The 14,690-nt window shown below is 40.9% G+C and overlaps 2 protein-coding genes across 3 annotated transcripts; one reads left to right on the forward strand and one right to left on the reverse strand.

The window, feature by feature from the left end:
- Window positions 1–3,038: 3,038 nt before the first annotated feature.
- On the reverse strand, window positions 3,039–5,624 carry LOC115359817 (potassium channel subfamily K member 15-like). Its single transcript, XM_030052461.1, has 3 exons — window positions 5,342–5,624; window positions 3,447–4,039; window positions 3,039–3,299 (listed from the first exon to the last, which is right to left on the reverse strand). The coding sequence occupies exons 1-3, from the start codon at window positions 5,622–5,624 to the stop codon at window positions 3,039–3,041; spliced, it is 1,137 nt and encodes a 378-aa protein (XP_029908321.1).
- A 5,307-nt stretch (window positions 5,625–10,931) lies between these two features.
- Window positions 10,932–14,564, forward strand: LOC115359862 (opioid growth factor receptor-like protein 1). Of its 2 annotated transcripts, none has more exons than XM_030052533.1 (8): window positions 10,932–11,633; window positions 12,144–12,206; window positions 12,369–12,398; window positions 12,503–12,557; window positions 12,723–12,801; window positions 12,933–12,999; window positions 13,080–13,228; window positions 13,318–14,564. In XM_030052533.1, the coding sequence occupies exons 1-8, from the start codon at window positions 11,310–11,312 to the stop codon at window positions 14,048–14,050; spliced, it is 1,500 nt and encodes a 499-aa protein (XP_029908393.1). In that variant the 5' UTR covers window positions 10,932–11,309; the 3' UTR covers window positions 14,051–14,564. The 2 variants fall into 2 exon arrangements, with proteins under 2 accessions (XP_029908393.1, XP_029908394.1); XM_030052534.1 differs by having other exon boundaries at window positions 12,372–12,398.
- Window positions 14,565–14,690: the final 126 nt, after the last annotated feature.

The raw sequence follows: 14,690 nt of genomic DNA on the forward strand, positions 1-14,690 counted from the left end.
GTGAATGAATGAAAATGCAGGTGCTAAAGAGGATAAGCTTTTCAGACATGCTTATTTTAAGACCTTGGAGGGGTTTTTAAACACAAGATCATGTTGGTATTATTCTGATGCTAATTTGGCAGGTGTAGTGAGTGACAGCCCTGGAAAAAAAGGTCTCAAAAATGGTAACAGTAAAATTATCAGACCAAAACTAATTTTGTTTTTTTAAAGCTGTTGTTGACTGATTGTCTGCTGGTATACTGGTGAATCCCTGTATGGTGTGCCGTGAACAAAACAAGCATGTGTATACTGTTTTGATAGTGATATGCAAGTGTTATTATACCATGGTGTGTAGACAAGGTTTTTCTGAAAGGAGCTAAACAGCATTCTGTGAATATCATGTTTACATGGTTATAGGCTACCTGGGTTCCAGTTTTCACTGACAGAGCTGAGGCTGTAACAGTGAAATTTGATCATAAGTTACTGAAGTATCTTTGTGAAATGTGAAATGTGACACTTGCTGACATGAATTCAAGTCAGCCTCTCACAGGTTTTCTCATTTTTTCATGTGAGTAGATGTGAATGTGAGTGAGCAGGCTTTAGTGAGCGTTTAGTATGTAAATTAACTCAGGTGAGGAATTTTTTTTATTCTGAAAGTATCTGGATTTTAAGAAGATCACTACCACCACCTTCAGCTGAGCATCTGTAATAACACTCTTTATGTAAAACACATTTACACTGGTGTTGTTGTTTTTTAACAGGAAAAACAGCTAAATCTGCTCATGGAACCATACAAGATCTTAAAAAGATTAAAGCTGTGGAATAAGAGCACCAAATCATCATGCAGAGGTTTTTATGTAGCAGTAATAACTCATTCTGCATGGCCAACTCATTTTATACCATCATTAGCCTTTTTTGGTGCTTTGGCATTTGCTTAGTGGTGTGTGCAGATATTTCTCATCACTTTTAGGCTCACGGTGTTGGAGCAGTGACAGTCATGGATATGAGGAAGGATCTAAGGCAACAGCACAGAATAAAGCAAAGCACGATCTGCAATATTAATGGAGTAATTATGCAAATACAATAATAGCTTTCATCGCTCACAAAATAATGCTCTTGTTCTGCCATGCAGACATGGGGCTCTTTGTTCAGCCTTCTCCATTCTGCTGGTTCACAAATATCTTTCTACATCAACACTGAATAAATAATACTGCAAGCCAATACATTCAGAGCTGTTTCTATACACTTGACTGAAAAGAAAATCTTTAGCTTCAGCTCCCTTATCAAGTCCCCGGGCATCTATTCACATAACAATAAGCTGTGACCTTTTCATCAATTTTCACACTTTCTGTTTTCAGGTGAAAACAAATTTATACTGTGATGTTTTCATTACAAAAACAGCTACATTGCCACACAGGAATAATGTTTTCAATAGACAAAGTGAAATGAAATGTCTTCACTTGCTCTCTGCCAGTTCACACACACACACACAAACACACACACACACATACACACACACGGTTAAATGCATAACATATTGACTCATTGTATCATTCTCAAGGTGGAGGAAGTTATTTAAATTGAAAATAGAAAATGCTTTGCCATGCATACGCATCGGCATACGATTGCCTATGCTGCCTGATACAAAAATGACCTCAAAAGATGTGTGTGACTTTTAGTTAGAGCAATGCTGCCCTCTAGTGTGGGATATAGGAATAAGAAAAAAAATCTACAGGTGCTTACCACAAGAGGTCATTATTAAAAATGAAATGTACAAAAGGATCTCTAAATGGAAAATTTATTTTTGCTTGCCCCCTTCAGAGAAGACAATCAGATGATAAAAATAAAATAAAATTAACAGTTGGAAAAAAAAAAAAAAGCACCAGGCAATGTTCACAGTATTTCACGCCACCTTGCACCAGTTCAAATCAAAAACATGTTCAGTAAGTGTTTCTCTCTTAGATAAAAGCTATGTCCTCTTTTTAGCACATTTGCCAAAGAAGATGAAAGCTTAGGTGCTAGTAAATCCACTGGTTAAGCAGAAGTACCCAGGTAAAACAAGACATTTAACATAGCCTTAGGGTAATCACCTAATTTTCAAAATTAAAATGGTGCTGTGGTCAGGTCACACTGTTTCACAGAAAATATAATTTTCATTCAAATAATCAGCAGGTGGGAAAAGGCATTATGGGCTCAGTGGTTAGTTAAAAAATACCATGAATCAGGGATGTGAGGCTGAAACCCCCATCTGGAGTGGCAATTCAACACACAATATTGTATACAGGATTGGATTTATGTTAACAACCAAATGAATCAGTGGCCAGAGGACATGCTGAAGGAGTGATAAGAATATGTAAGACAAAAATTCTCAAACTCAGTGAGCAAAAGACCTTTTGAAAATACCATCACTGCACAGCAATTACTCAGACACAGTGTGGGAGTCACAATTTTGGCCGGATGCTGCCTTTAAACAGTTGCCTCTCATTGTACGGTACGTGTCCATCTCTGCTTTTCCATTTTCCAAAGTGCTGAGAATGGAAATGTTACCTAGGCCTTGATGATGATAAGTACATTCCTATTAGAGGAAACCAATGATTACTGACTGTAAATAAACTGCAGGTCACATGTCTGACACTTGACCTAATCTGACCACCATATTCATGCAGATATTCCTCATCCTGCTTGGTCACATGCTTTGCACTCTATGCTTTTTAACCAAACACTTTCTATAGGTCACCTATACACTACTGAGTAGTGCTAGAGTGGTATCATTGACTCTGGAAAACATATATAGGGATTTCACATTCTTTCATTATTATTTTTTTTACATGTTTAATTAATAAATCTATAATGTAGAAAAATGGTCTTAGAAACTAGTTTGCATTTTATGCTATATTTTATATGGAAAAACAACCAAATACACTCACAGCTAAGAAGGTACAGGGCAATTTGGGTACCACCTAGCAGAACATTAGAGTTTTACTAGTTATGGGGTACATACAAAATGTTCAGGTCCAAATCAAAGGCCATTTAAACCCTTAAGTTAATAGTTCACATACTTAGAATGACCTCCTCCTTGTGTGCGGACTGCTCTTGTCCGGGCAGAGAGCTGCAATGCTGGGCGGCGTCTGGGAAAATGTGTCCCAGGAGCTGAAGGAGCCTTGGTCCACCCTATAGGAGACAGAGTTGTAAAATACAGGGTTGCTGTGGCAGACAGACAGTTCACAGTGAGATGAAGAGGGGCTGTCGCGATTGTCCAGGCCACAGCACAAGCACGAAAGCAAGGCACTGAATCTGCTGGCCTCTGGGAGTTTGGCGTGCTCTCTGGTCTCTAAGATACCCATCCTGCGCACCTCTTCAGGAGAGGGAAGGAGATTGGTACAACTAGTGCCCCCATCTATGGGCAGGGTCAGGTTGCATCGACTGCTGTGCCCATCTTCGCTGTCTTTATACCCCGTCTCAGAAGCTCCTGCATCGGTTTCCAGTACCTCCTTATCCCCCTGCATGTCATGCCCCTCCTCACAACCTGAGATCTTTGGTTGTGTTCCCTGTTCCTCTCTCTCCTCCTCAGGCCTCATGTCAGGCTCCTCAGTGCTGACAGTCAGGAACCGCAGGACTACCAGATTGAGGAAAGCTCCAATGACTGTGAGTCCCACCAAGATGTACATGAAGCTGAAGGCCACGTAGGGTGTTCGCCTCTGGAGAGCGTCTTTTTTCTGCAGGGCCACAAAGTCCCCAAAGCCGATGGTAGTAAGGGTGATGAAGCAATAGTAGTAGGACTGGAAGAAGGTCCAGCCTTCAAAGTGGGAGAAGGCTGCGGCTCCCACAGACAGGGTACTCGTGCAGGACAGGAGGCCCACCAGCACCATGTTCCACATGGACACCTCAATCTTCCGTAAGCCCATGCACTGCTTGGCCCTGCGTAGGAGGTATCGGACAAAAGTGTTCATCCTCTCGCCCAGGCTCTGGAACATGACCAGTGTCAGAGGAATGCCCAAGACAGCGTAAAATATACAGAAGGCCTTGCCAGCGTCTGTGCGTGGAGCAGCATGTCCATAACCTACAAAGTCACAACAGACTACAGGTCACACACAGTGCTACTACTGTACACAGTGCAAAGCAGTGATGCTTGTCCAAGTGAACTGTTGAGTCTTTGGCCTCATGATAATTAATGCCATGCCTTTGTGTTTCTATGCACATCAAGGTGATGTTAACATTAAAATAGTGATGTGCAACCTACAAATAAACACTTTGATAATTTTATCCACAGAAAAAATGGCATTGTTTTACAGATTCATTGTTCATCAGTCACTAATCTATAATTCTAAAGTATGTGACTTAAGTGCAACCTAAATGTCAATACTGTGCATACGTTTTTTACATGGGGTTGCAAAGAGGTGGCATAATGGGTGGGTGGGTGGGTAGGTCAAGTAACATAAATGTAAATTAGTTTAATTTACTTGGAGGTTCAGCTCTTCTTTGTGACACTAACCCTGTTTACACTTGATTTTAACATGCATTTCAGGTGATCAGATCAGTGGACAGTGGTAACATTTCACCATATATCATTTGTAATGTAATAAAGGCTAATGCATCCTGATGTGTCCCTGACAGACATAGTCAATAAAGTGATGTAGGCAATAATAGAATTTGAACAGAAGAGGTCAGTTAAGATGATTTATAGACATATTATAAAGACAGGTGTGAACGGCGATGTGTCTCAGCTGTCCACTTTTATTTGAATCACCCAAAATGCATGTTAAAACTAAATGCAAACAGGATGACAGACCCCTAAAACTGGCCAAGTCAGTGGTTAAGAAAAGAAAATACACAAAAGCTTAGATGAATGAAATCTGTGACCATTCAGGTGGAAAAGTACTTTATTCCTTTGGTCGTGCCACCAGTAAATAGTAAATATCCTCAACGTGGAAATGTGTGTGACAATAACAGTAACAGTCCAGTTAGGCCTACTTGTAAATTTTTGGAATCTAATGATTACTTTATAGTGTTTAGTCACATTGACCACCATATTCTATGGCAAATGTTGACTTGCTAAACATTTGCTCAGCAAACTCTATTCCCCATCTGGGCTCTATGGTCAGCAGGAAAAAGTTTAAATAGAAGACAAGCTGTTGCCCGATGCACCCCCTACCCGATGCATGTAACTTAATACAGATTCTTCAAAGGGTCCCGTTTAGCTTGGAGCCCCATAACAGAGTCCACCGCCTCTGTCCACCGACTAGTGGCGCCCCTGCGCAGCGCAAACAAACACACACAAAACGCACAGATTCACCCTAACTAGTCAGTTGTCCTGTGCTTTTCAGCTGACAAGCCTATGAGTGAAAAGCATGTCAGTACTTGCCAATCGTCGTGATAACAGTGATGGCAAAGTAAAAAGAGCCGGCGAATTTCCACTGTCTCCCGGCGCGATGTGGCTCCGACTGGAGGACCACTTTCTCAATCTCCCTGTAGTCATCATCGGTGAGGCCGTACTTCTTCTTGAGTTCGTTCAGCTTCTGCTCCAGGATCTTCTTCCTTAAACTCTCACTCTCTGACTCCAGCGCATCAAACACCGCGGCTCCTATGAGCAGGTAGGAAACCATGGAGAGGATGAGGGAGAGGGTCCTGATGTTCTGCGGCTTCATTCTCAACTCCGGACGGAGTGGGTGCTGAGTGGAGGGTGGCTGCAGCCGCCGCCGCTGCTGCTGCTGCTCACAGGCAAACACGCAAACACATCAGGTCAAGAGGACACAAAACTCCATTTAGTGTCAGTGAGTTGATGTGATTGACTCCAGAGGTCCCTTTGGCCTCCTAGAATTACATCGCAAGAATATAGGTTGCCTGTTGAAATTGTAGCTGGCATGCCTCCGCCTGCTGTCCTATTTATCAAGATGCGGCGTCCCATGTGATCAGGTGAGGAGTCATCACACTGCTGTCCGCACAGGTTACCTGAGCTCAGAGGCTGGCGGCACTTCGCCTTTCCACAGGATGTGACTCTATTCACTGTTGCCTTGTTGCACCTCTGTCCTTTGGACCAGAACCGGAGCTTAATGTCGTTGATCTCTCCTGAATAGATCTGTGTTTGTGCTATGGAAAAATCTCGTATGTAGCCTACGGCGCTTCTGAATAAAAGCGTCTGCCAAATGTGAATTGTAATTGAAAATGTAATTCAAGGATGTTCTCACGGACTTATGTTGAAAAATAAAAAATAATTGATTTTTAACACGTGCTCTCTCTCTCTCTCTCTCTCTCTCTCTCTCTCTCTCTCTCTCTCTCTCTCTCTCTCTCTCTCTCTTTCTCTCTCTCTCTCTGTCTGTCTGTCTATTGACCGACTGATTGATTGAACAATAATATGCACCCCTCTCTCTCTCTCTCTCTCTCTCTCTCTCTCTCTCTCTCTCTCTCTCTCTCTCTCTGTGTGTGTGTGTGTGTGTGTGTGTGTGTGTGTGTGTGTGTGTGTGAGTGAGTGTGCTGCTCTACCTTCTAAATGAAGGATCTGTGCTGCTGTACACCCAATGCACAGTGACTATCAATATTTCTGTGTTTAGGGAGCCAGAGTGTTTCTTTACAAATTATATGTCAAGCAGAAAAATCCAAATAATGACTCATTGTAGACATAAACAAAGGATTAGTGGAGGAAGGCTAGAATAGAAAGAATGAATCAGTACAACACTCAGATAGAGTTACCCCTTTTGTCCTAACAGCTCATACCAAATGTTTGCAGCTGCTGGACTGAAAATTTACAGCACTGCCATAGTAAAAATAACGAAAACCAAAATGTAATAACGAGCTACATAAATATGCATCATTTCAAGATGTGTCAGTTGATATCTTGCACTGCATGACATGAAGTTTTAATGTGAGCAAGTGGTTGGAGACATGATGTAAACTTGAACTTGAACATGTGGGGATACAGATCGAGTCCAGCAACACTTGAAGAGTCTGGAGTTTTCATAATCAGTGCAACAACTGGTCTGTGCAGTGTTATGATGAAGAACAATCAAAAGATAAAGTCACATAAAGTTGTATCAGTGATGTCAAGACAACATGTTTTATATTTTAGAGTTTAGTTTTCATTGTAACTCATTGTTATTTTACCAAAATAGTTTATGCTGCAGCCCTCAGTGGTTCTCACCCCAGTGATATCCTGCACCACCTGTCCTGCACGTTTTTGTTCCAGCACTATTCTTGCACACCTGATGCAATTAAAGGCAACACACTTTCATGCACACCCTGTTCAGGTGGATCCTGTTCAGCCTCTCTGCAAGCCTTCGATTCAATCAGGTGTGCTTGGCTGAGAACCACTCTAGTATGTGATTCTGTTTTTTGTTTCTTTACTATGCAATCAAACAGAATAGGTTTGCAATCAAAAGTAGATTTGATAGCAAAACTATCAACACTGCAAGCAAAAAATGTTTTATTACAAGTAAAATGGATTAAAATGCCAATTGAAAACTTTGCAAATCCAGAAGTCTTGTTTGTAAATCTAAAATATTTGTTTGCGCTTTTTGATTCACATTTTAACCACAAATTTATTTCACTTGCAATCAAATATTTTTTTGATTGAAGTGTAGAAGGTTTTGCTCTTAAATCTGTTCTGTTCTGTTAATTGCAACCCTTTTTGTTTGGTTGCATAGTAAAGAAACAAAAAACACTCCACCGCTGAGTGTGTGAAAGTGTGATTTTTAATCCCACGCCAAGGATTGACGATGAGAACTAAAAGGTGGTGTAATACAAGTTTGAATCAGTTCAGTTTATTGTACCCAGATTAAGGTGATATAATAAACCCATTCACTCCATCAGATTTTGAGTTTATTTTGAGTTATTTTAGAGAAGATATTGGACAAGTAAAGTGTGGAGATGAACCACCACTACCTGGCCCCAGTGGAGGTTTTGTACACCACACTTGCTAACACTGAAGAGTGCACCTGTGTCACAAGCTCTGTCTCTACCCTACAGACACACACATACACACACGAGGCCCCACTCTATGTGACCATAAAAAACATAGCAGAAATAGCCACTTTTCTGTATTCTACTCTCCTGATTGTTTTGCCCTGTGAAGCGTTCATGTGCGGAGTATTCACAATATTCCCGGCTGAAGTATTACTCTAAGTGATGAAGCATTGGCTGGTGGCAGCATTGACCTTTGTCAAGCAGTCACTAAATGATCAACCGAGACTTTACCATCAACTAAGTCGAACACACAGACTGAGGTGAGAGATACAGAGTTAGAGATAGCAGAGATCAGTTGTGCCTCTGTGTGCATATATGTGTGTGTGTGTGTGTGTGTGTGTGTGTAATGAGCAGAAAGCGTTAAGACTTAAATGTCATCCACTGCATGACATTAACATGAACAAGGTATTGAAGACATGACGTAAACGTGAACGTCACCTGGTTTTGAAGCGACAACAGAGTCTGTTTTTTAAATCAGAGTGACCACGCACAGGCCTGGTTTGTGTGGTGTTATTTTAATGGCACTCATATACGTTTTTGATCCAACAGTATGCCAATTTTGGAAAATGGACTGACGGGTGTTGCTCCATGCTGCAGCGTTCTCGGTTAATTCAGTTTCACATCCTGCATGAAGTTTGCATACCAATCAATTGACAATCCTTACAACTTATTTCTCATTGAAAAGGGGACTAATCAGGCTTTCTAACGGTATAAGATACAACACTATTGGGTATAAATAAAGGGGAGAAATTATAGACTGAAAAAGCGGTGCAGAACGTTTTTTGCCTAGTATATTTCAGAGGGGAATTCCAATCCATGGAGATTATTCATGCACTCAGCCAGACCATAAAGAGTCACAGGTCTGTCATTAAAATCCACATTTATTGCCCTCCAACCTATTTGAGGCACCTATTTTGTTTGTTTTTTTTTTAATCTTCCATAAACAGTACAGTACCTCATTCTGCTTTAGTGAGCACAAATCAAATCTGCTGCCACCCAGATGATAACAGTGCGGTTTGCACACAAGTCTTGATTTTCTCTACTGACGTTATAGCCCAAGAGCAATTATCCCTGTTTGAAAGGAGCGAGTCGCTGAAAGATAAGCTAATAGCCTTGCCAAAGTCCACTTAATGAGATCATACAGTGCTTATGTGCATCATTATCATTCAAAATCAGTTCAATATGTAAATCTCACCCTCGTGATGTTGAGAACAAATAATAACCCACAGAAAAACATTAGAAAGTCACACAGTAGACACATAAACTCAGCAGCAAATGAACTTTGAAACCCTTCAGGAAGACAGGTGATTTCTTTTTATCAGCTCCACATGGTTTAATGATCTGCCCTCAAACAATGCTGTCCATGAAGTAATGACGGTGTACAATCTGATGCAGCTGATCTCATATCTCTTAACAGGATGGCTTTGCCAGATTCATGCATCTCTGTATCTCCCACAGGAAGACATTAAGACCAGGATGTGCATTGACTGGAGTCTAGGCAGCCATCAGTCCATGTTTTATCCCCATACAAAATGGGGAGGAGAATTATAGTGCAAACATCGTATCGTCTTTGCACTGATAAGAGTGGTTTAGGACAATAAAGATAGTTGTTATGATGATCATATACGGCTCTTTCCGTAATTTATACATGCTGTGAGAAAATGTCACGGTAAAACTACAGGTGCTCCTTTGTATTTTGTGATTTTGTACGAAGAAGAAGAAAAAAGTCGCCCACCTCTTTTTAAAGTCTACTTAAGAAAAACAAATCCATTATATTATACTGGCAGAGGCAAAAGTCTTTTGGGGGAGAATACATGAGTGTCACAGAGGGAAACAGGTTTGAACTTTGCAGCTAATGCGAACAGTCCTTTGAGCCTCATTAACCAAAAGGGCAAGGACTTGGTCTTTTAATTCCTCAGTGACACCACAGGAAAAGGTGGCTGGTTGGGGATGGCTGCAAATGTAGAAGAAGAGCTGTATTTTTTTTTTCCTTGGGTCATATTTTTCATTGTTTTGTGAAATTATAGTAAGTTATATCTGACTGCAGTCTTTGTATTTTTAGAACCATAGTCATTGTGCCATTTTCCGTACAAGATCACAGAGTCAAAGCAACAAAATGTGTCCGTTTTTAGACACACAGTCATCTTTTGACTGTCAGTGGTAAACAAGGCTACCCCAGCTATTTTTCTTTTCATTATAGGGTGTCGAGGGTGTATATGGAGTATGAAAAAAAGAAAGAAAAAAAAAAGAAAAATGAGGAATTAAAAAAATCTAAATTCTAAAAAAAAAAAAAAAAAAAAAAAAGCTGCAAAGGTAAGTGAAACTGATTTGATTTGACATTATTTGATTTTATTCTGGTTTTGTCTATTCCGGGCTGTGTGGATGTTGAACAGTTAGTTTCTTTGACTGACTGAGGATGGAGGATCAAGCAGCATTACAATCTTAATCAAGACCTTAAAATCACAATATTTTAGCTCCGCCTTTAAGATTATGAGTGTGGTTGGATGCAGGTACATTTTGTTGCGATATTGAAGATATTTATACAATTTTAACAATAGATGATTGGTAGTTAAATAAAAGGGGATGTAAACTTCAGCTGGGACAAGTTCAGGTCTTGGTTTTGGGAAAGTGAGACACTGCTAAACTCCTGATTTGAAGTGAAAACACTAACCAAAACATGAAAAATGGCAGGGTTCATGTCAAATTGTGTTTAAATCCATGCATTAAAAAAAAAAGCACAACAGTTCTTAAGTTAAATTACAGTAGAGGTAATATTACGTTTTTAAAAATTGTTTGTGGGTTGGCCAGAGACCTGCAGGGATCCCAGCAAAATAAGTTTCACTTTTATTTCCCTCACTGGAGGATGGTCCAGCCGGAGGGTGAAAAAGGAGGAGCAGCCGGTTGATCGTTTCACCTCCAAAGACAAAAAATAATTCCGCATCAAGTTAAATAGAAAAAACAAATCTTCAAAACATTTCTCCTGGAAACTTATTTTGTGGAGGCTCTGTGGGATCTATCTTGGGGTGACTGGCGCGGGAAAAGTTGGGTCTACGCCTCTAACGAAAGTTAAATGTCTCTACTTTCTGGTGCGATTTCCTGTAAAGTGATGAAAAAACGAAAGCGAAACAGACAGCGGCGCTTGAAGGCAGCGGACAAGAGGCGACAGAAGAAACTTGTATTGACTGACAACATGGGGACAACGTTCAGCTCTCGCTTTTATCAAACTTTTAGGATCCCCCAAGCGACGAGCATACTGGACTATCTCTGTCCCAACGTGATACGGCGGCGCATCCAAGTAGTCGTTGCCGCGGTGTTTGGATTTGTTGGTTTTTTGGCGTTGCGGTTCAGGCGGAGAAAGCGCCCCGGACTCCTGGATGAACCTGTGTCAGTCGACAACGACAGTAATTCAGTGCCAACCACCGAAACAGAGGCCGAGGACGAGGAGCCATCTGTGCCCCACCATGGGTATCAGCCTGTCCCGGGTCAGAGCGCCACTGGCTCCTGCATCCCGGGGCCCCGCCGCCGACTCCAGCGAGAGGCCGGAGACTGAGGAAGATGATGATGATGAGGAGGAGTTGGACAGCAGTGAATATGTAGCTGACAACAGCGACGACTTTTACTGTGAGTATGACTCGACTTGGGAGAGCTCGTCGCCAAGCCATCCTCGTCGGGATAATCGTCGGAGAGTATTCCGCAGTGTGAGTAAATCCAAGGCCTGTAGCATGTATGGTTTCGTTTTAATACATTGTAACGATGATATTACCATATCACTAGACGTCTACGCCTGTGGTAGTCATTTAGCCTGTAATGACCTTATATCACCATATGCATGAGGTATTTTTCAATCTCCTATTGAGTTATGACTGTTTGCTGTGATACTGATTTGAATACTATCCTTTTACATTTATTATAGAATCCATAGTTTTCTTCCCATAAGGGTCCTTTGCCAATTTTATTAACAGGCTATATACTTTACCTGCAATTTATTTACTTTGTGACCGCTTTTAATGCATTATTAAACGATGAAGCTGTGCCTCAGGCCTCAGTATATTATGAGTAACTATGGCCATGGCTCGGTGAAACTAATATAGACCTACTGCCTCTTTACTGGCATCGCCAACAGACGACCCGTGTCATTGAATGTCCTGATTTTTTAAATATGTTGACCACTTGTGATATATTTACACCTGTTCGTTTATTTATGCCAGTACAAGTTTGACAGATTCGAAAATGCAGCAAAAGACATGCAGAACTACAGACATGATTATCCTGTAAGTTATTATACTCACACACAAACACACACACACACCACGCACGCACACACACACACACACACACACACACACACACACACACACACACACACACACACACAGACATTACCCCAGACTAAATGTCATTAATTTAAGCATATGTTATTTCCCCCTCTGCAGCAGAAGAGTAGACTGATCTGTTACCAGGGGGTATGTACACTCTCAATGTTTGTGTCAGAAGACTCAGCTTATTGCCTAATTAAATTGCCTGTGTGCACTTTTTCTATTAATTTTCTGTTTCATCTATTTAACAGTCTGGCATGCCCAATTTGGAGTTCTACCTTGGCAAGAGGCCCTCTTCTCCTGGTGGTAAGCCTACGGTGTGAACACGGTCAAGCCTATCTCTGTAAATGTGCATCAAGAGAAGGTTTTCATATTGGATTAGGTTTAATCGTTCTCTGCTTTACTGACACCTCATCTTTCAAATTGATTTACTTTTGGTTTCTGCATCTTTTTGTTTCTGTCTTTGTTCAGTTGTCTTCATATATGAATTTCACACTCAGTGGTACCAGAAATATTACAAACTGGAGCATGAGCATACCTTCATTCAGTGGTAAGTAATGCTATAATCTAAGCAGCACAGACAGAAAGATCTTATATAGTATTTAGGAATGAAAGGAAGAATGTTAAAATATTTTTCAGTAACAAACACCTCATAATCAAGCACTTTTTTTTTTCTCAAAGGCTGTTCCCTCTTCAAGAGAAAGGAGTAAACTATCAAGCCAGTGAGCTGACAGAAGAGGAAATCGAGGTAACATTCCAGAAACTACTGACAGTTATAGTTTCTGAGGAACATTTTTCATATATTCTGACTTAAGGTCTACTCTTCAGGCTTTCTGTGCAAACAACACTGCAAAGATGAATCTGCTGGAGTCCTACAAGCTCATGTTGGATTTCTATGGCATCGAGTTGTGCAGTGTGGAAACAGGAGAGGTCAAGAGGGCACCCAACTGGAAGGAGAGATTCTACAACCTTAACCAGTAAACTATCTCTGAATTTTATTAAACAAATCAGAACAAATATTCTTACAAATTCCTGTATGTTGATTTTAACTGTTTTTCCGTGACAGCAACACTCACAACAACTTACGCATCACCCGTATCCTGAAGTGCCTGGGGACCCTGGGCTTCACTCACTACCAAGTCCCCCTAGTGCGCTTCTTCCTGGAGGAGACGCTCATCCATGGAGAACTTCCAAATGTCAAGCAGAGCGCACTCAACTATTTCATGTTTGCTGTGCGCGATAAGAAAAAGCGCAGGCGTCTTGTCAAGTTTGCCTATATGAACTATGACTGTAAAGATGAATTTGTGTGGTGCCCAAAGAAGATACAGATGATGTGGTCAAAAAAGACAGGGTTTCCATATTCCAGTCGGCCAATGGGAATAATGACCCAGCAAGGCGATGATGGAACTTACCATCATGATGTAAGGTCTCAAAACGTTTACCATCATGATGGAAGTACTGCAAGAGTTACATCTACAGCAGACCCTGAAAGTAGTCTGTACCAGAAAGAGTCCACTGTACCAGTCACCTCCCCTTGGTACAAACAGAGCACTAACCAGACAAACAGACATGTGGATAGTCCAGCAAAAGCTCAGTCTCCTGATAGCCTCGCTGATTTAGATCAGCAAACCACTCCTGATAGTCATCTGGCAAACTCCTCACTGGATTATGGAAATCAGATGAGTGATGACAGACACCACGGAGAAGCAGTCAAGATAGATATACCTCTGAGTGATGGAGGTGATCTCACAGCAGAGGAAAAACCTTACAGTGAGGAAGAGCCCATGGACATCTGCTAGTATTAAATTAATGCAAATGAAGTACTCAGGGCAAAAGAGATCACCAAAGAGGATCAAGGTAACGAGTAGGGCCGTGATGATTAATTGTCCACAGATGCAGAGCCAGATTAGAGGGCTGCAGTGGATATTCAGAGAAAACTACATGGATACTCCAAAGTGTCCATAAAGTGGACAGAGTAGAAGCTTTAAATTTCTTGCATACACAGAGGTGTTTTACAGCTTTAGTACATATAAATGCCCCACAGACTGAATGGAACATCATGCATTTTTTCATGCAGATGCTTGTCTGTTGCTAGATGTCCATGTTCAAGATTTGTGGATTTTTGGGTGGGAATCTTTTTTACACTCAGAAGTTTGGTGGAAGAAAAATGTGCAGTATTGTGATTTAGACAAATACTTGTATTCCTGTTTAGTATTGGAAAACTGCTATGGTTCTATGGTTCTTGATTTTAGGGTTACTCCTAACATTTATCAGTTTGAGTTTACATAACTGAAGCAATTGTACGTAATTTCAAATGCATGCTGTTCTTTCTTTAGTAGGTTCTGCAATGCTGTTTTCATTTTCTTGTGATTTAAAAAGGAATTAAAAAAATCATGGTCTACTGAGTATTATACCTGCTTAATACATACACTCTTAACT

The sequence above is a fragment of the Myripristis murdjan genome, chromosome 5, assembly GCF_902150065.1.
Source record: "Myripristis murdjan chromosome 5, fMyrMur1.1, whole genome shotgun sequence".
In the NCBI taxonomy this organism is placed as follows: domain Eukaryota; kingdom Metazoa; phylum Chordata; class Actinopteri; order Holocentriformes; family Holocentridae; genus Myripristis; species Myripristis murdjan.

Excerpts from the sequence above, each read along its gene's own strand:
- LOC115359817 (XM_030052461.1), bottom strand. The coding sequence starts at position 5,624 with ATGAAGCCGCAGAACATCAGGACCCTCTCCCTCATCCTCTCCATGGTT. Across the intron at positions 4,040-5,341 it reads CACTGTTATCACGACGATTG|GTTATGGACATGCTGCTCCA; the intron begins GCAAGTACTGAC and ends GTGACTTTGTAG. Across the intron at positions 3,300-3,446 it reads TACTGGAAACCGATGCAGGA|CACGCCAAACTCCCAGAGGC; the intron begins GCTTCTGAGACG and ends GAGACCAGAGAG.
- LOC115359862 (XM_030052533.1), top strand. The coding sequence starts at position 11,310 with ATGAACCTGTGTCAGTCGACAACGACAGTAATTCAGTGCCAACCACCG. Across the intron at positions 12,802-12,932 it reads GAGCATACCTTCATTCAGTG|GCTGTTCCCTCTTCAAGAGA; the intron begins GTAAGTAATGCT and ends TTTTTCTCAAAG. Across the intron at positions 13,229-13,317 it reads AGATTCTACAACCTTAACCA|CAACACTCACAACAACTTAC; the intron begins GTAAACTATCTC and ends TTTCCGTGACAG.